The 19,559-nt window shown below is 36.8% G+C and overlaps 1 protein-coding gene and 1 pseudogene across 5 annotated transcripts; both read right to left on the bottom strand.

Annotated features, from left to right (window-relative positions):
• LOC138324308 (dorsal-ventral patterning tolloid-like protein 1) overlaps window positions 1–738 on the bottom strand; it is an 8,949-nt pseudogene extending 8,211 nt beyond the window's left edge.
• A 5,854-nt stretch (window positions 739–6,592) lies between these two features.
• Window positions 6,593–16,956, bottom strand: LOC138323147 (BTB/POZ domain-containing protein 17-like). 5 transcript variants are annotated; one of them, XM_069267545.1, is made up of 3 exons: window positions 16,796–16,940; window positions 14,355–14,532; window positions 6,593–8,964 (listed from the first exon to the last, which is right to left on the bottom strand). In XM_069267545.1, exon 3 carries the CDS (start codon window positions 8,870–8,872, stop codon window positions 7,370–7,372), a length of 1,503 nt encoding a protein of 500 aa, XP_069123646.1. In that variant the 5' UTR covers window positions 8,873–8,964; window positions 14,355–14,532; window positions 16,796–16,940; the 3' UTR covers window positions 6,593–7,369. The 5 variants fall into 5 exon arrangements, with proteins under 5 accessions (XP_069123646.1, XP_069123647.1, XP_069123645.1 ...); XM_069267546.1 differs by lacking the exon at window positions 14,355–14,532 and adding an exon at window positions 16,173–16,288 and having other exon boundaries at window positions 16,796–16,937; XM_069267544.1 differs by lacking the exon at window positions 14,355–14,532 and having other exon boundaries at window positions 16,796–16,956.
• Between the last annotated feature and the right edge of the window lie 2,603 nt (window positions 16,957–19,559).

A 19,559-nucleotide genomic window follows, 5' to 3' on the forward strand; every position in this document is an offset into this window, starting at 1 on the left:
AGTAAGCATGTAATCATTCGTAGTTTGTCCGCTCAGGAAGATTGATACGGGTTAGTTCTTAGGAAATTGAATACGTGCGGCATTATTATTGTGTGTTGTGATTTTGTTTTCATGAATTAACACTGCTTGTGGTTTATGTCGATGTGGGTCATGAGTTGTGGGTTACCGGACTTCTGTGGGATGATGATAGCTCAGTGGCGGCGTATTGTATATGTCGGTGCGGTAGAGTTGGAGGGGATAAAACCACAAATGAGGAACAGGAGATAAAAAGATTACCATCAGTAAAATGGCAACGGGGGGCATATGGACACATGTGGCGATGGGGTTTGGGGGGGTGGGCTGAGTGGATGTTGGGGAAGGATTCGGCAAGGCATTGACAGGGTTCGGTTGTGGATGTTTGGGATGATGATGCTAGCCTGGGCAGGTTTGGTTGTGCACTCGTTGGTGGGTGGGTGGAAATAGGGTAAATCAATTAGGAAAGTGTTTAAGTCATTTATCCTTGGCGGTAGGGAGCACGTGCAAGGAAGGCGGGGGGGGGGTGGGGAGAGGTAACAGTTGGGGGCACGTGAGGATAATGCAGTGGGTATTAACACAAAGTTTGGAGGGTGCATCGTGATTTATAACATGGGGACGAGCGATGCGGGGGACACTTTGGGATGGCTTTTGCTGTTAGGCTGCTCGTTAGGTTTTGGATGTTGTTTGCTTGCCTTCTTGGGTGTATGGTGGCAAGTAGTTCATGGTGTTGCGAATAACACCTTCCATGGGGGGGAAAAGTAGGAGTGGGGGTGCGGGGTTGCCGAGGGGTTTGCGTGGATGTATTGACCATTGGGGGTTTGAGGGTATAAGTAGTGATCATCTAGTTCTTCGGAGTTAATGTACGCAAGGCGCAGCTGCAAAGGTGAGGGGAGAATAGTGCCCCCCCCCCTCGGGTATTTGGCTCTTAAATTCCAGTCAAGTACTTGGGGAAAAGTCGCATGTTTAACTTTGTTAGGTGTGGTTGAACTTTCAGATAAATAAACACATCTGAATCGGTTTAGGGCAAAGAATATTTATCAGCTCAAGGTTTGTTAATGTCCTAACAAATTTTGGTGGAGCGGAATGGTCTGCTTAGAGGTTCTATTCTATAGACGTATGAAATTAAGTATGCCATTGAAGCATCGAGGTCTTTGAGGTACAGAAGTGTATACAGTTTTACGGTACCATGTATCGTGGCGTTAATTGGGATTTGGTAATAAGGAAGTTCCTTATTATGGGAGTTCAGTTGACAAAACTGTTTTAATGAAAGTGTCAGTTAAAATATTGATATGGGTTCTGGTACCATGTGTATATGATTGGCCATATTACCTGTATAGGATACTTTTACGTTGCTCATTTTACTGTATCCTTGATGACTAGTGATTCCACTTAACTGAACCAGGACATGCACACAAACTCCATATTTGACATGTATTTTGTTGAATCTATTTATGTATAATTCCACATGTTATATGTGGGAATAGCCTTCCACATCATTGATATAACGCTTTGAAATGGCTAAATCCATACTTAAAATATGTCACAGTGGTTGAGCCTAATAGAAAACTTTCCGTTGAGTTGATTTCTACCTGTGTATATATTGTTAAGGGAAGAAGCTTACACCAGTTTAGAGTTGGTCAAATGAAAGGGATGGACGGGGAAGGGGGGCTTTGAAATCTTGGGCTACTATAAACAATTTGCTGCATACTTTTGTGGAATAATCTATCAACTGGGGAAGTGGGTTAGTAATTAATAACACATATAGACATGTGTGTTAAGTATTTGAAAAGGCACGTTAAACAAGGGAAGGTGGTTTTTGAAAAATCATAGAAAAATGTTTAGAGATTGAACATTAATTGTGCTGATCGGCCAGCTCATTGTTCAGGTAGTTTAATACTGAGCAATTAAAACAGGTTGTTTTCTTTGGTTAGGTTCGGGCGCCCCATTTAACTGGGCGACAAAGATCGACCACTCATCAACACTTTCCACACTCGTACACTTTGATGAAGATCTCATCCTACTTTACATTAAATCTTCAATTTTTGATCTATGCGGAGTAGGTTTTTACTTTTACTCCTTTCAGGTGCTGTGGAAAGGGATTTGTGACACAGCAATTACACAGGCGTCCATCTGTCGGGGCTCCCTAATCGATAATATCTCCAAAAAGACATTTTGTTTATAATGACGTATATTGATTTTTCTCAAGAAATCTGTAATTGTTTCTTTAAGTCAAAACTTAACATTGAGTAACAATGTATTAGACCTGTTTGCCATATGTTAATAGTATTTGAAATTTGTTTTTATTGATTTAGCAATTTCTGCTCATTTTATTGTTCACATCAACAATGATGTAAACAAAACAAAGTATTGTTTCGCTCTTTTGAAATATTGACTACAGACATACTGACGGTTTTTAAGCATTGAACATGACTTTTGTTGCTGTGATTCAATCAGTTATAGTCCATTTATCTTCTTTTGTTGATATTACTCATTGTGGAGGAAACCAAAGGAATAAATCTTATCGCCAAAAATAGGTTAGACTAAGTGTGTTGAGGAGCGTTTAGAGTAAAAACTTTATCGCACTGCGGAGACTGGGTGTCCTTCGCCAACATACGAAATAGCATAACAATACCTACAAAATGTGTTACTAATTGTCTCCGTATGACAGAGTCCCCCAAATATAGAAACACCCCGATATACTCTAGATGATACTCACGCCCCCGCCTGTGTACCCCCCCAAACACCTTGCTGCCGCTACCCCACTCCTATCGTACGCTTCCCCTTGCCCACCCGCTTTAATAGCCCATACTAACTCACGTTGGCCCCTACTCTGTGAAAGTATTTTACTTGAAATTGTTGGTACTTTGGTGGATTGTAATGGTCTTCCAGAAGAAATTAGTCAAATTCATTTGACAGTCCTTAATAAAATATGTGTAGACTTAGAGTAAGACTTCCAGTTAAAATACAGTGGTAATTATTTTGTATATAAATTGTTCAACTCTGACAACAGTCTTCAAATTTAAAATAGGTTACCTTCGAGAAATTTTACTGTAAAAAAGTAACGGTCCTAACTTATTTATGTTGACTAAAAGTGAAGGGAAAGGGCCATCCATAAGAGACGGTCTACCTTTCCGCATTTACAGTTCTCCTGAGAAACACATAGATTGGTCTATATAATATACAGGCACCGTAATAAATATGAAGTGTTGCGCTTATTGAAGTTTGATCTGTTGTCAGACCTCGGTCCAACTGCTGCATATGTTCCAGTCTACACGACACTGACATAACCCATGTGTCGAAAAATTAGCCTCATTCCTGTCCGACTCCCATCCCCGTTATTATCTGAAAAAGCTACGTCCCAGGTAACGAGGCCCACCTCTCCGGAGAAGCACGGGCCAAAAAAACTTCACCACTGTGCCAGGACAACTCCAAATATCTTATTGATAAAAATTGGATGATCTAAAAAAGCATTTAACCTTAATTTTCCTGTGAAAGGAAAACAAATACAAATGGGGATTTAGCAATGGGGCTGTGTGCCCAGAAGCTTTAGGCTTTAGTGAATATAGAAGATACCTAATGAGTATTATGATTGAACCTGGGGTCCTGTATTTACAGTGCTAGGGAAGACTCCAGTCTGACTGCAGATTAACCCTTCTCATTTGTCTACTAAGTTTGTCTAAATTAAATTGGCTTTTTGCTGTACCTTGACTGTAATATAATTACAGGCCAGTGTTGTGTATGTAGTCGGTGCACACGAGGAGCTTTAATTAGATAGCATGAGGTAAAGGCAAAACAGGAGATGCACATGCACTGTAGGTACTCTGAACGTCGTGCGGTCTCAAGCATCACTGATGATAGAATCTTATTGGCTCCAAAGCAGTATGGAAGAGAAACAGCGAAATTTGTGAACAGACCACAGGGTTTTTCCTGTATGTCAATAATGTTCTAACAAGATCAATTTATAAATGTTTGACAGCTGAAAATTGACTTAACATCAGTTTGCAGATCCTCAATTGAATATCATCAATTTGTGGTAGAGGAACATCCATGTCTGCATTAATGGGGTTTAACATGGTGCTGTAGGCTACTGTCTTAACCGCACATTATATATCTTATTATGTTTGTTTCCTGTTATGTACAGAGACTCCAAGATATCTAACGAGTTTTGTTTTTTACAAATATATGTAAATGAGTAATAACATTTGATAAATTCAGACACATTAGAGTATTTTATAACATAGGAGTACAGGTGATGTATTGCCTATACTAGAAAAGCTGAAACAGTATATAATTCTGTTATCTTTAATTATGTTCATATGATACAATATCTTTTATGATAGTTATCTCAATTGCTATTTTCTCTTGTTTAAATGGTCCTTTGGTCCTTATTTTATAACTTTTATATATATATTGTCTTGTTTAAATAACAGCTTTATATAAAGACCCTTACGAGTAAAAAGAATATCAAATATATTAAACGTGAGATTTACATGTTTTAAAGCAGAGAGAGTTACGATAAAACAATATATCAAGATATCTGCAATATGTTTTTTTTATAACGAACTTTGCTTGTAACGAAATATTTTTTTTTATCCCATGAGGTTCGTTATAACCATGTATTTTAAGAAAAAAATTGATATGTAGGTGCTGGGTCTAAATTACTATATGGTCAAAATGGCAAAAGGCAATTTATATCCTGTCATGGGATTACTCTGATAACATGAAAATACACAAAATTAATTGGTAAATTTGATTTAACCTATATGACTCATTTATAATAATGAGTGTTATTTTTATGGAATTACCTAGATTCCACCTCAATATTGTTAAGGTCACATACCAGTATCTGTAGACATATAGAAACAGGATGAGATAATTCTTGTAATTCCATAATGACAGCCGTTTATCTCAGCTATTTCTTTAATCAACCTTTCTCAAGCAATGATAATTACCCTTTTGATCATCAAGGAATATTCCCTAATGAGCCCTAATCGAGAGAAACTTGCCAAATATTTCCTATAATCATTTGAAGACCTTTTTAACTCGCATTGGTGTGTGGAATCTTTATTTCAACAACATAATCGTTAAAGTTTGTGCTGTTTGAGTTACGAGATATTTCAGCTTAGAATTTTGAAATGATTAATGTGTATGGCGGGTAAAGTAAAGTTTTAGTCTGTGTGGTACTCTTACATAGGACTAGCTGTTAGGGCCGGGCCATCCCTGTCTAAGATCTGGATTTCATTTTACTTAAGATGTTGTCAATTATCAGATAATTATTTATTAACACAATCAAAGGAAACGCTGCATGTTTAACTTGTGCCAGAGTAAAAATGTCAAAAGAATCCCTTTCTTTTTAAGTTTAACATTCTTCTAGCAAGGCTGGGATTTTCTCAAGCAGGTTTTTCTTATCTTTAGAACATTCGTTTAAGTAGATAAATAAATTTTGTCTTGTAAATTTTCCCTTTGGACATAAAAGACTTAAAATTTACTGTGAGTTTAGGGACTAGATTAAATTAAGCCATTAAAAATGAAAGGATTCCCACAATCAGATTTTGCCTGTGGTGGATGATACTGGACCAGCTAACAGCCCTATTTAGTGCCAACATGTAGCAACTTATAATTTTTAATTCGTGTCTTACAAACCTTTAATGAATTTCTAGGTCACTTAAGATGAAATGTCTTGTTGTGGTTGTCTTTCATCTGGCAATGTTGTTCAGTTTACAATTTTGATTTCTGAAAAGGTCCAGGATTCCATGGTCATGGTACCAGAGGGGTGCAGCCAAAGTTGGTTTTGTTGATTACTTGCTTTTCAAATGTTTATTCACATGAATGATGTTTTAGAACTGAAATGCGTCCGTTATGATATTCAATATATTTTCTAAATGCTTTAGTATTTCCATTGTGGTTTTAGTAAGTTTTCACTTTTGTTAGAGAAAGAGGATTTTATCCTGCAAATGATAACTAGGTCAACCTGAAAAATAGATCACTTGTACTGTAAACGGTGTGTTAGGGAATCACGAAAATAAACCCACATCACACTTGTACTGTAAACGGGTGTTAGGGAATCACGAAAATAAACCCACAAGACACTTGTACTGTAAACGGGTGTTAGGGAATCACGAAAATAAACCCACATGACACTTGTACTGTAAACGGGCGTTAGGGAATCACGAAAATAAACCCACATGACACTTGTACTGTATGTGGGTGTTAGGGAATCACGAAAATAAACCCACAAGACACTTGTACTGTAAACGGGTGTTAGGGAATCACGAAAATAAACCCACATGACACTTGTACTGTAAACGGGTGTTAGGGAATCACGAAAATTAACCCACAAGTGACTGTTTAGATACAGGTAAAGTGGAACTGTTTAGATACAGGTAAGGTGTAAGTACACAAGTTTAGATCATGAAATTAAATCTCTACAAAAACATGCTAAATGTACAAAAATGTGAAATTAAATCGCTGCAAAAATATTTTGGTTTGCTGTAATTATTTAATGAAAGAAAGGATAATTCATCACTAAATTCAAAATACCTAACCCATCAATACATTAATGATACAGACAATTGGATATCAATTAAATAGTTTATTGTCATTTTCATTATGATCAATGTTATACATGTATCAATGAAATTTTCTCTGTACAACACTACCCAATATCCCCTCTTCTTACCCTATTTAGCCCTCTTACCCACACCCCAAGTATTCCCTCTCCATACCCTATTTAACCCTCTTTCCCCCACCCCCACCCCCACCCCAAGTGTTCCTTAAAACTCATCCTCTCCTTATTCACTAATGTCATATTGTGCTTTCTATATATAATTCAGTCATTCTGTCTTGCAAATCACAGTTCTTTCCAAATGGAAGAGTCCACAAGCACACAAAATGTATTTGATATTTGAAGTTATTTTGAAATTCTCCTGCTGTCTTTATCCTGGAATACCATTTGATTTACATTCCAATGTTTATCTGATGGTATCACTGTCAGTATTCCATATAGCATCATTGATGAAATATTTTCAATTTCCATGAACAAAAGCATAAAATTCCGAAAAATGAAATAATGGTTATTTAAGGTGAATAAATCATTGAAAATTTTTAAACATATTCACATTGATGTTATGATTGTTACATATCCATCCAGGCAAATCACTATTTCACAGTATTCTCAAACCACAGGAGCCAGAGGTATGGTTACAAATCCTTAAACAATTTTACTTTTTGGCTCATTCTCATAATTTTCTTCAAGATCCACAAAGATTTGACGCCTTTGCGTGAGTATTTAGCACTATCTGTAGCTTTGTAAGGTGTATGAAGGTCATACAGATCAACACCATGTTGGTTCCTGTCACCTGTAGCCGTGGGCATGATGGACCTCTGCTTTCTTAGAGCCAGGGTTTCCAAAAGCGTTATTAGACACTATGTTTTGCACTAGATTCATTGCGGGTGGCATCGTAGGTGTACCTGACGCAGACTGAAGAGCACTTGCCGCTGTCGAACTTCGCGAGTCGCCATTCTGGCTACGAGACATGTTATTACTGTTTAAGATGGCAGTGGACGGAATGACTCCCGCAGTCATGGGTACAGTCACTGGGTCCGTATTACGAATCACATTTGGCCGAACACTTTGAACAAGTTGAGAGGAAGTTAGATTCTGAACGAAACTCACCGGTTGATTATTTAAGCTTTGAACAAGAACACTGTGATTGAGAATGTTTTGCTCCATGTTGGAGTGCGACAGTTGATTGGACGACATGGTGCCATTGACCATGTTTGATTGCAAGTGATGAAGGTTTGATATCTGATCTGTTGACTGAGCCCGACTCGACAGAGCACTTGGTGTAAATGATCGGGATTGATAATGGCGTGGCGTATACTGCAATCCGACAAATTCTTCCTTAGCTTCAGGTAAGTCTTTAAAACAATGATAGTGCACAGCGTTACTAACCAAAACCTGCACTTGGGGAAAGTTTTTGAATGCGCCATTCTTCTGAAGTTGATAGAGAATGCGTCTGTGAAGAAATGGGTAGCGTATGTTGACAAGTATGTCCTCGATGAGAGTTTTGTCACTAAGATTGTTTTTCTTCATCCAGTCTGTCGCGGAAGTGAGGATCAAATTCTCCTCTGCCATGCAGTCATCTGACCGAATCAGGTCGCATACAAGTTGCCAACTGCATGTTTGCCACCGGTCGGATTGCACAAGCTCCTTGAATTTGGCACACAAGACTTTGAACGATAAATCCCGTATGTCCTCAGGGAATAAGTTACACTCATAAAGATCACAGACCACCTCGACTTGAAATCCACGAATGTTTTCGTAAACTCCCATCATATTGTGTAGTATTTGAGTTACGTAACTCTGACAATGATGTACTAGAGACTTGACAGAATATTTCGCCGCCAGCTTGTGAAGTGGGAGCACGTAATCACGATGAAGCCAAACAGCACCGCTGTATATAAAATAGAGAAATCGACTAAACACAAGACTACACTCAATAGACTCGTGTAGGCACAAGGACGGTTTTTCATCCGATTCCAAACCACTTGTTTCGTTTAATAATGCAGCTAGAGTATCACTTTTCATTCCCAATATCATTTTATGGCCATTGAACACAAATTGGCCATCGTTGACATTAAGAATGACATCACTCAATGTTTCGTTGTCAAAAAGTGATTCAAACGACTGTGTTGTTTTCACTTTTTTACTTCCATCATTGATATTGTCAGCGTTGATTTCCTCCGGCCCGTTTTCTGGGGGCTTGGATGGGTCAGGATAGTGTTGGCCGCTTGGACTGAACCTTTTCATTCTCTGACAACTGCATCTTACCACAAGGCCGGCGGAAGTGTTCATGTATGGCGTTGGCCTTCGTTTTGTCAGCAGTGGTTACCTTCTCTGGTCTACACTACTGCCTAGAATACACCACTCACCTCACAGTGTCAAATCTGAAATGATAAAAAAAAATCCAAGCTCTAATTGAATGTAAATCTTGATAAAAACACATATATGAAATTTAAGTTGCACTAAATTGATTGTGCATCAAAGTTTAACAGTTGAAGTGTGTCAGGCAAAGCTAGATAGACAAAGACGTTTTACGATGTCAGTGTGTGTTTAAAAGTGGAAGAATTGCTAATCCATTACTTTGAAGCCTGTCACAAATAGAGCCCCACATACTTCACTTAGACGCAGTAGGCTGAACAAATCTCACATTAATTTGCCCTTTTGAAGACGTCCCAAACTTTTTACTCCACGTACATAAATGTCATATCCAGTGTGTGATTTTGTGTAAGGTACACCTTTAGATATAGTCCCAAAGAAATGTTTCTGTGATATCAAGCTGGAAATATCACCTGCTAGAGATGAGTATTAAATTGTTTGGGAGAGAGGTCTGTGTTAGGGGTTCTGTGGGAGCACTGGCGATATACTCCTCACGCAGTCCTATATATGTACAGTTCATCAGTCACATGATTAAGACATGATGTCAGTTAATTAACACTCTACAATCAATAATATATGCAAAATAAAATCTTGTCTGGCTGTGCAAGCTGATGAATGCATGTGTAGGATGGAGAACTTGAAATTAATATCCTTCCCTCTGCTGTGAACCCTTCACCCTCCCTCCCTCTTTTCCACCTCCCCTCCCTCCTCTCCACCCTCTTTCCCTCCCCTTTCCATCTCTCTCCTTCCCGCCTGCCTGTCAATGCACCACTGAATCCTCACTCCCTTGGGGACCCCACATGCACTTTTGGTTCTCACAAAGGCATTAATTTTTCCAAACTGCCCAGGTTACAACCAATTACAGAGAAATGCATAGCTTTGTGCATTGGGTATTTGAAATAAATTTTCTACTTCTACAGAACAAAACGTGACATTTTGACATGGGGGTGGAAAGGGAGGCTAATTATGTTATCACTGTCTGATGGAAAAATGGAGAGGAGGGTTGTCACATAATTCAGCCTAATCATCAGCAAGTTAATTATCTCGTTAACACACCTGAACTTCACAGGTAACGTGATATGTCATTAATCAGAATTAAATTGTTCCAGTTTTGTGTTTCTATACAGCTGCTAACAGATCCATATTGAGATAGAATCACAGAAATATAAGTGAAGCAATAGTTTATGGCTACTTTTCCTTCCACTTCAGATAAAACTGCTTGGCTTGATACCGTTCACATAAATATCTTTTTATTTCACAGTATCGGTAATTTCCTCAAGTTAGGTCCTGTACAACAACCTGGGTGTTCTATAATCTATACGCTAGATATGGAAAATTTATTCCTAATACCTTTATATCATAACTCCTTAATATCGTCATTTTTCAATAAATACTTCATCCTGCAGAATGTTATTATGTACAGCAGTCTGTATAAATAACTCCCTTGTATAATGCAGAACAGAGCAGTATAAGTTTTGTATAATGCAGAACAGAGCAGTATAAGTTTTGTATAATGCAGAACAGAGCAGTATAAGTTTTGTATAATGCAGAACAGAGCAGTATAAGTTTTGTATAATGCAGAACAGAGCAGTATAAGTTTTGAATGCAAATAGCTTATTATAACATCATTATGTATTTGTGAGGAAGTTATCATATGAAGGAACGCATCGTATATCAGATGTCATATGTTTTTATAAACAAAGAAATAATCTACAACTGTATAATTGTTAATATCTAATATAATTGTTTATCAATTTAAAAGGAAACAGAATCGAACTATTCATACACAGTGGTATTTACAACATAGTAAAATAGAATCTGGAAATAAGAAAAATAACACGATTTACACATGTATTGTAATGTTTTTACAACCCTAGAGCTATAAGAAGATTTGAAAATGAAGTACTATTGAAAGCCATTGATAAAGTAATAAGAGTACTTGAACAATACTTAAATGTGTATATATATAGTGTAGTACATTGAAGGAGCTGAGAGTATGTATACTATACTTACCCCGGAGTCTATACCTATAGGGCTCTCTGATACCTGCTATAATAACCCGTATTTAAACTGCCCCAGCCTTTATGCTGTTACGCAGACTATTTGTCTGACAAGCATAATCTGGCTTAATGCAAATGTTTACTGGACGATTGATTTGCATTGGCCACTAGATTAGGAAGTTTATATATGCCTTCACTCAGGCTATCAACATTGCGGCTTTTCTCCGTGTGTCAATCATGTGAGCCAGATCGATCAGATTGACTATGATATAGAGTACGTGTTTAACAATGATTCGTGTGCCCTTTTGTGTAAAAATGGTTAGTACTTTTTTTCTGAGCAGTGTTTTCATTTTTTCTCTTTATCGGCTGTACAAATTTTAGCAGTCTCGCTGTCTGGGAGGGGTGGCACTAGCGCATTTTATCATTAGTTCTTTTCAAAGTCTTTTTCAAAACTATGGGCGAGTTTAAGTGGTGTCTGAGAGGGCATATAAGGAAATTACTAGTGTTCGAGGACATCTATCAGTGCAGCTGACTAAATTTATTTTTTTTCTCAGTCTGAGTCAGGACGTTGATTTGCATGGCCGTCCAACTCTTGTCACATGATTCTCATACTGCTCATCAAAACCATCATTATGCTAGAATTTGCAGTGATAAAGTATCAAAATGTCGAGACTTCAGAAAGACTGCAACGATTAAGAAGTTCTAAGAATAAGCAGATCTTGATTACTGATAGGCTTGCTTAGCATATGGAAAGTTGTGTCTTGGGGCTTACAAGATGTCTGCTGGCTATCTGAGGCCCCAACAAGCAGTAATTTATTGGCCTTAAGCTCCCCTGAAGGTCAAAATACAGACAATGTAATCTCCATGGAATAATTCAAAATACATTAGCATTGGAATTCTAATTCCTCTTTTGTACAGTTATGAAAATTTATGTAAAATGCTTTTATTTTGACATATTGATTTAATGAAATTAAGATATTTTTTAAATGAAATCTTTCCCAAAAAAAAGAAGAAATGTTTCAAAGACCACAATCTTAAAGTGAACAGTCGGGCAAGGATAGCTAAAGTCGGTAAAAATGGTGTGAATGTATCCAGTATAATTTCTTATGAAATGGAAAAATAAAATCTCTCGTCAAAATCTGTCTGCGTACGAAGAAATTGATATAAAGTATGGAAATTCTAAAACGTCCTCCCGGCTCACTATGTCCATGGTTACATTTCCACGCAGCCTCGCTTTCAATACTTTCAACTTTTCTTTACTTTAATAGTCAGAACTGGGAAACTAAGCAGAACTTGACCATCGTATTAATATGTGAGAACTTTTGGAAGGCCAATGAACACATTTAGACTGGTTTTCTTTGCCCGACTATTCACTTTAATGGTATTATAAGATTAATTTAGATGACATTGTAGTCTGCATAAAGAGTACTGTTTTAATTGATGAATTAATTATATAAGTACCTCATATAGAACATATCTATTTTATTGTCACCAGCTATGAGATAAATTCCTGAGATATTCCATTTTTGACCACGACCACACATACAGATGACCAAACCTTTGACCATAGACTTTTTAGGGATATGAACACATAATGACCGGACCAAGGCAGACATAAAACTTCATGGACATAATAAACTAGAGGATAGTCTTTGGGTGATGGAGAATTACAAGACCTTTTTCTGACAGTTAAGGAGGTGTTCGTGGACAGAATGTCCACTCAATGGTCACTAACGTCCAATTGCAGTGCATGGTCATTGCACAGATGTCTGCACTCTGGCGACGGAGGTGTCAAGCGAAGGTGTCGCTACAAATGGACGACCTGCGGCTATTTGTTTTGGACATGGTGGCATGTCCAGTTTGATTGACAGAGCGTAGACAGGAAGGCCCATACAATTGACCGGTGCGATGGTTATGATTGGTTATGATGGGCGGGATGCCCCATTAGTTATACTAGCACTTGGAGCCGATGTGGAGGGCCAGCGACGACTTGTAGTCTATTATGGTGAGGGCCAGTGATAATAGATAGGCCTAATCATGATTGATATATATACCATACGTAGTAATGATGGCTGTCATGGTCGACTGATGACAACACCTAATAATCACCGCAGATTTGGGTCTACCAAGTCTTTTTTATTGATTTCTATGGTAATTCAGCCTCTAGCGTAAAAAAAGGAAAATCAATATATTATAAAAATAATTCAATATTTTTGCAAAAATAGTAGGGGAAAGTCATAAATAACTAACTTAATTTTTATTCCAAAAACATCTTTAAAGCAATGAAACATCACTTAAAATACAATTTGATTTTAAATGCTTAAAGAAAAATTTAAAAGCATATAATCTTATATGTTTGGGGGAAAACTGAACAAATTTAATTTTAAATCAATTTGAGATATAGAGCGTTAATGGAGAAGGAATACTGAAAAGCTTTTAAAGAAGGCATCCTAACATTTCTTTTGGTCTTCAATGAGAATTACAATTAAGTTTTAAACCTTTCCATAAAGCAGATGGATTGGTTCAAACTAGGAGATTCCATTAAAATTCAACTTGATGTGTGTTTTACTCGCTCCATTACAAATAAAAGTAAATATTTATAAGTCTGTGAAGCCTTGTTATACAGTCACTTTTTATCGGATAAACTTTCTCGGCCTGACGGTTTATTTTACAAGTCCTTATTTTACCCACATTACAAGCCTGCTTCTTTCATTGATTCTGTTTCCCTTTCTCTATTGATTTTGTGGCTTGAATCGGTCTGTTTCCTGGTAGATTGTATCAGCAGACTTTGTTGTTTGGGCCAGGTAATTCTACCTATAAAAGTTAATGACTGTTCTCCTCATAGCCTCTCGTTAGACTTGATTTATGAAAGTCAATATTATATGTACAGATGTAATGGGGAGGGTTGGTTGTAATAGGGAGGGTCGTTCTTTTTTAGCATTAAATACTTTTATGAGTTTTTGATGAGCCCCAGGGACAGGTTACTTTACTACATAGATGTACTGTTGGTTAGTTATAAATCACATTCTACCTTCAAACATTGGACCAAGTAACCCTTATATATACTTACTGATAAAACAAGACAGGTAAAATATCTCTGTTTTCAAATTATTACTTCAACTGCTTCAATATAAGAAATTTATACCTGATATTATTGTTTTACAATTATAGTGATTTTGATTGATATGATCCTAAACTCTCTTTTCTGTCATAATTAGTTGTGCTTTCTACCAATTAAATAAATGATTAAAGTGTTAAGCTAAGTATTGCTGGATTAGGTTTGAGTATAGAAGCTTGCAGAACAAACCAATAATTCATGAAGTATTTACACCGCTACTCTACACAGGAGCAGGCGGCAAGCAGCCCTAACATATTTCATGGTATGATCATGCCATTACACTTGATTAGGCGGTGCTCCAGATGATCACCTATGGCCTCAAACAGCTACGATCATCAAACACCACACAGGGGGGCCCACAGGAAAGGCCCATTATCCTAGGCAGGCCGAGATCTGATCAGGACCAGTGCAGACAGAATGGAGCAACATTATATAGCATGATTGACACTGAACAACAACTGAAAAATGTAGAAAAAAAGACATTTCAAGTCGACATTTTTATCACCCATGAAAGATCTTAAGAGCCATGTGAGAGTTGTTTCTATAATAACCATGTCATGCTGTTGGCCAAGGATGTAAGATAAAACCAAGAGAGGACAGGCTAAAACACTAGAGGAAAATTCTATACTATAAAGATCCATAATTTTACAAATTACAATAACGGGTAGCTTGCTCATGACAAAAACTTGCTATTATAATTGGCAGAACGGCGGAAGGTTCTTCATAAATGTACCTGATAGCAAATGGAATACAAAATATAAAAAGATCCAGAATGTATGGTTTCGAGAGTAGTACCTGATAGCAAATGGAATACAAAATATAAAAAGATCCAGAATGTATGGTTTCGAGAGTAAATATGAAAGAGGCAATGGTTCTGTACATTGGGTCTAAGACCAGGTAGAACCTTCAGTATTGAATTTGAGACAGGTGTTCTGATACAAGTTGGAAATGTGTTTATAAACAGTCTCTGAATGTAAAGGTACAAAGCTTTGAAGGTCAAAAGTGTACAACATTAGCTGATGATTGCAAAGGGCAGGCAAGTGTCCTCAAAACCTCCCTAGCACTGGAGAACATGTAATCTTCCCGGCTAGAATATTTCTCCATAGTAATTGGATTGTATGATAGCTAGCAGATATGATGAATGGCAAGAGATGTTATATGTTAACATGGTGCATCTGTCAAGTATCTTGTATTCAACAGGAAGCTCAAATCTATAGTCTGAAATTTGTGTTTCATACAAGTTTGGAATCGTCAATGTTTTTATGCTCCTGTCAGGAATATGTTTCTGTAGTAAAACAGATTTGTTGTGAATTGTTTTAAGAAACAAAACAATGAAACAATTTTGTATCAAAACTAATCTAATTTAATAAAAAAAGGAAGCTTTTCTGTTTAAGAAAAGATTTTAACGTACTTTAAGTTTTTTTTATGCCAAGGAGCAATTGAAGTAGTTTTGATAACAATTAAGTCATTATAGAATTATGTGGATCATTATTAAATACTCTCTTTGTTGAAATATTTGATTCTGAATGTCAAGAGTAAAACTTGATTCAGAAAGAAATTAAGTGAATTAAGTTTAGTTTTGTTCCAAATATTTAAAATTAAACTATAATGTATTATTGCTTATAAGATTAACGTAAGTAATTACTTTTGAGGTGATTTCTTTACAATATGTATTAATTTGTTTTTATCTTATGAATCTGATTCCGTTAAAAGAAATGCCTGTAAATGAAGTCTGGAAGGAGAAGGATGGCTTCTCCCTTTGTACCCAATAGAACAAGAATTACCTAATTTGTTTTGACATTTACTTGAGCTAAGATAGATTAATTTACAGCATGACAAACAGAATGAAGTGGTTGTAAGTGCCTTATGCTGTTGGGAATGTTGAAAAACAAGCAATCGTTTTAAGGTGATAAACAAATTAGCATAGGCCCATGTTGTCGTTAGAGTGTCGACCTGGCGTTCGTTTGTTCGGATAATTCCTATACAAACACCGAAAGTTAAGTCTGCGGACACTTTTGATCCGTTAGGAGGAGCGGTTGTTATCATTTCGACTGTTGACTCCATTTCTCTAACTCAAACACACCTACACAAGCCTTACACAGAGAATAATCGTGGCTGTATAGAACATCATAGCACTATATCCTGTTTGACTTGACATGTCATCGTCAAATTATTATCCCAAACTTGTAAAAGTCCTCTCTTTTAATCCTAATCCTTTGAAAATAGAAATAGAGAATGTATTAGGTAAAAATGTTATGTTTTTTCTGTCCGCATTTTACACAGGAAATACAACCCTATTAGGTGGTATAATAGAGGTAACTACATGTTAATCAGATAGTAGTTAATGTGGAGAATTTTTCGTGTATGAATCATACATAGTTTGTGTCATTATGTTTAACAGAATAAGAAAATCTGAGGGAATCCTAACAGACTGGCTAGAGACCTGGTGTTAGGGTAGTAAATGTTGACAGTGGTTTTTTGCCAGGTAGACATTGTTCTGATGATTTGCCGACTATCCTACATTGTGTCAACATGTTTAAGCTAGGGATTTAAAGAGATCAAAGATGATCGTAGTTCTTACCTGAGAAGTCCTTACGAGGACGGAACCAATCAACGTGGTGTACCTCAGTTTTTACCTGTGCTGATTGCACATGAGGAGAAAACAAGAACGGTGTTTTCAGTATTAATGGAGACACACAATTATATAAATATGATACTAACCTCAAGATCCTGTAAAACTAGAGAGATATATCCGTTGAATGCTATACTCCATTCATTGAATAGTTTAAACACTATGACGCCAGTGGAGTACTGGACTGATGTGAGCCCCGTTGTTTGTGTGTGTGTGTGTACTGGTAGCTTTAGATAGCATGGTTTCTGTAGTGCACTCTGATTGGGTAAGTGTATGTTGTTGTAGTAAGAGTCGCTCAAGCATATCGGCAGACATGTGTCTCCAACTTTCGGCTCCTGGGCAAAAAAGGTTGGGCCATTGAGGTCATTAGGGAGTATTGTACAGGACGGCAGGAAACGGTCCTGTTCAAATCGTCACTTATCCTCAAATCACTTATTATATACACACAATAAACAAGAACAAAATAGCAAGCGAACATTTACAACAAGACCCAATAAGAAATAACAGACCCTTCCCCAAAAAAACTTTTTAAGTACCAATGACTTAAACATTGTCAAAGGTAATTTACTTGGAGCCTTTGAAAAGGCTAATAACTGAGCTCTTGGTGAAAAAGAAATATGATAGTTCAAATAGAAATTAAATGGCGTTCACTTCTACTGATTGCCTCTGTCAGGTCTGTGGGAAATTTTATATATGACTCGCAATGCAGAAAGTCACCTGCTTCAAGTGATTTTTTTCCCCTTATCTTTTTCTTCTTTTTTTAAAACATAATTTGTCTTTTCCCCACTTAGAGCTTTCGCCTTGTCTTTGAAGTATGATTGATGGCCACTCTTTGCTGGATTCATATGATGGCCATAATTCAAGCTTAGAGTGAAGTTGCAAAAGTTGAAATGATATTACATTACATGTCTGTTACTTGTGTATAATAGGTATTACAGATCTATTGCATATAAAAAGACTTTTGATTGAATTTCTAAAAATAAAATTATGATTAGCCAGACAATATGAACCTTTCAAAAACAATTTTTGAATTCTTCTCAATAACTTGATGGAAAATTGATCATTTTATAATGAAAGAAGCAATACGCTAGAGCATACGGGCATATTTTTAAAATAGTTGACCTTGACCTATTTTGCAACAAAAAATATGAAGTAATTACAAGACTCAGTCATATTCAGACAATAAGTTATAATATCTGTGTTTTATCAGTTGATTGTTACTCTGGCATGTTCTCCTCCTGTACATGTATTTATTATACCTTACATCAGTTTCTTTACTTTGAGTCTTATAATCTCCTTAATATTCTTCAGTTCTTTGAAAGAGTCGGATATTTATTGGGTAAAATGTGGTATACCAGTACATTACTGTAATGACAAGTCAGAGGATGTTAATTGGGTAAAATACAGAGTGCCAGAATGTTTGTGTACCAACAAGTAAGTAGAGCTGTGTTCAGACTGAACATACAAGTAAATGGATTTGTTAGCATACATCTGGTAGATGTGTGAGAGGTTAAACAGGGACTGTATACTGGGGTAGGGTCACCAGGTACGCCTTCACTCACATCACCTTAGGTATATAGCGTCATCTCAAAAATATATTGACGGTAACTTTTATGCTTGCCAACCCTCCCTATTTTGGAGGGAGAATTCCAATTTTGAACCCCAATTTTAGGCCATTTTAGCAAGTCCAAATTCTTTATATTCAAAATGTAAAAAATCTGCATGACTATACCATCAGAAAGAACAGGTCAAAATATGCAAAAACCAACCTTTAATTTCTTCATAGAGAGATACTATAGAGTTCTTGGAGGTTAAAAGCTTAAACACATGAAATTACTCCCATGGGATTTGAAAAAGCTGGCAAGTATGCACTTTGATGAGAGTTGTTGTTTCAATGAAAAATTTCCCTTTTTTGCAAGTCTCAGCAGATAATTAGCTTTTTTCATTGCTTCATTTCTTAGTATCCAACAATTCAGAGTTTTAGTATAAATACTTAATTTGAAAATAAAAATAATAGAAGTGAAAGATTAATTTTTTTTTGGCCCACCTTCATCAGATGGGGTGGGCTATTCAAATCGCTTTTCGTCCATGGTTCATGGTCCCTCGTCTGTCCTTCCGTCCATCCCTTAATAATTCTTGCTAACACTATATTTCTCAGAAAGTACTGAAGGGATCATTCTTAAATTTCACATGTGGATTTCCCCCGGGCCCTAGTTGTGCATATTGCGTTTTGGGACAGATCGGTCGACAAGATGGCCACTAGGCCAACATCTAGGATTTTGATTGTTAAAGTTTGTTATGGCTATTTCTCAGAAAGTATTGAAGGGATCATTCTCAAATTACATCTGTTGGTTTCCCTAAGGCCATAGTTGTGCATATTGCGTTTTGGGACCGATCGGTCAACAAGATGGACGCCAGGCCGACATCTAGGATTTTGGTAGTTGAAGTTTGAAAAGAAGTGAAAAGATCGATCTGCCAATTGTCAGACTTAGATCAATCTTTGGTGGGCACCAAGATTCCTCTAGGATTTCTTGTTGAAAGATAGAACCTGTTGGAATTTCCTGTAATTGATCAGTAACCTAGTGATATGTGTATATTGTAAGAAACAACAAATTAGCCATATTACCAATAATTTCCTGAGAAAACAGGCACAGTTAGCAGTGCATTGGTTTGGACATTCTTGATGGAGCCGGTAATGATAAGCTGATTGAGTTAATAGGTAACACCATTCTGGCAGTGGACATGGTACAGGGAGTGGTGATCAATGCCATGTTAATTATTTATACCCATGAGTGTAGTTAAGTACCATTGTACAACACCTACACTGAATTCTTACCTTCTAATCGCTAATTA

Source organism: Argopecten irradians, chromosome 5, assembly GCF_041381155.1.
Source record: "Argopecten irradians isolate NY chromosome 5, Ai_NY, whole genome shotgun sequence".
Taxonomy (NCBI): Eukaryota; Metazoa; Mollusca; class Bivalvia; order Pectinida; family Pectinidae; genus Argopecten; species Argopecten irradians.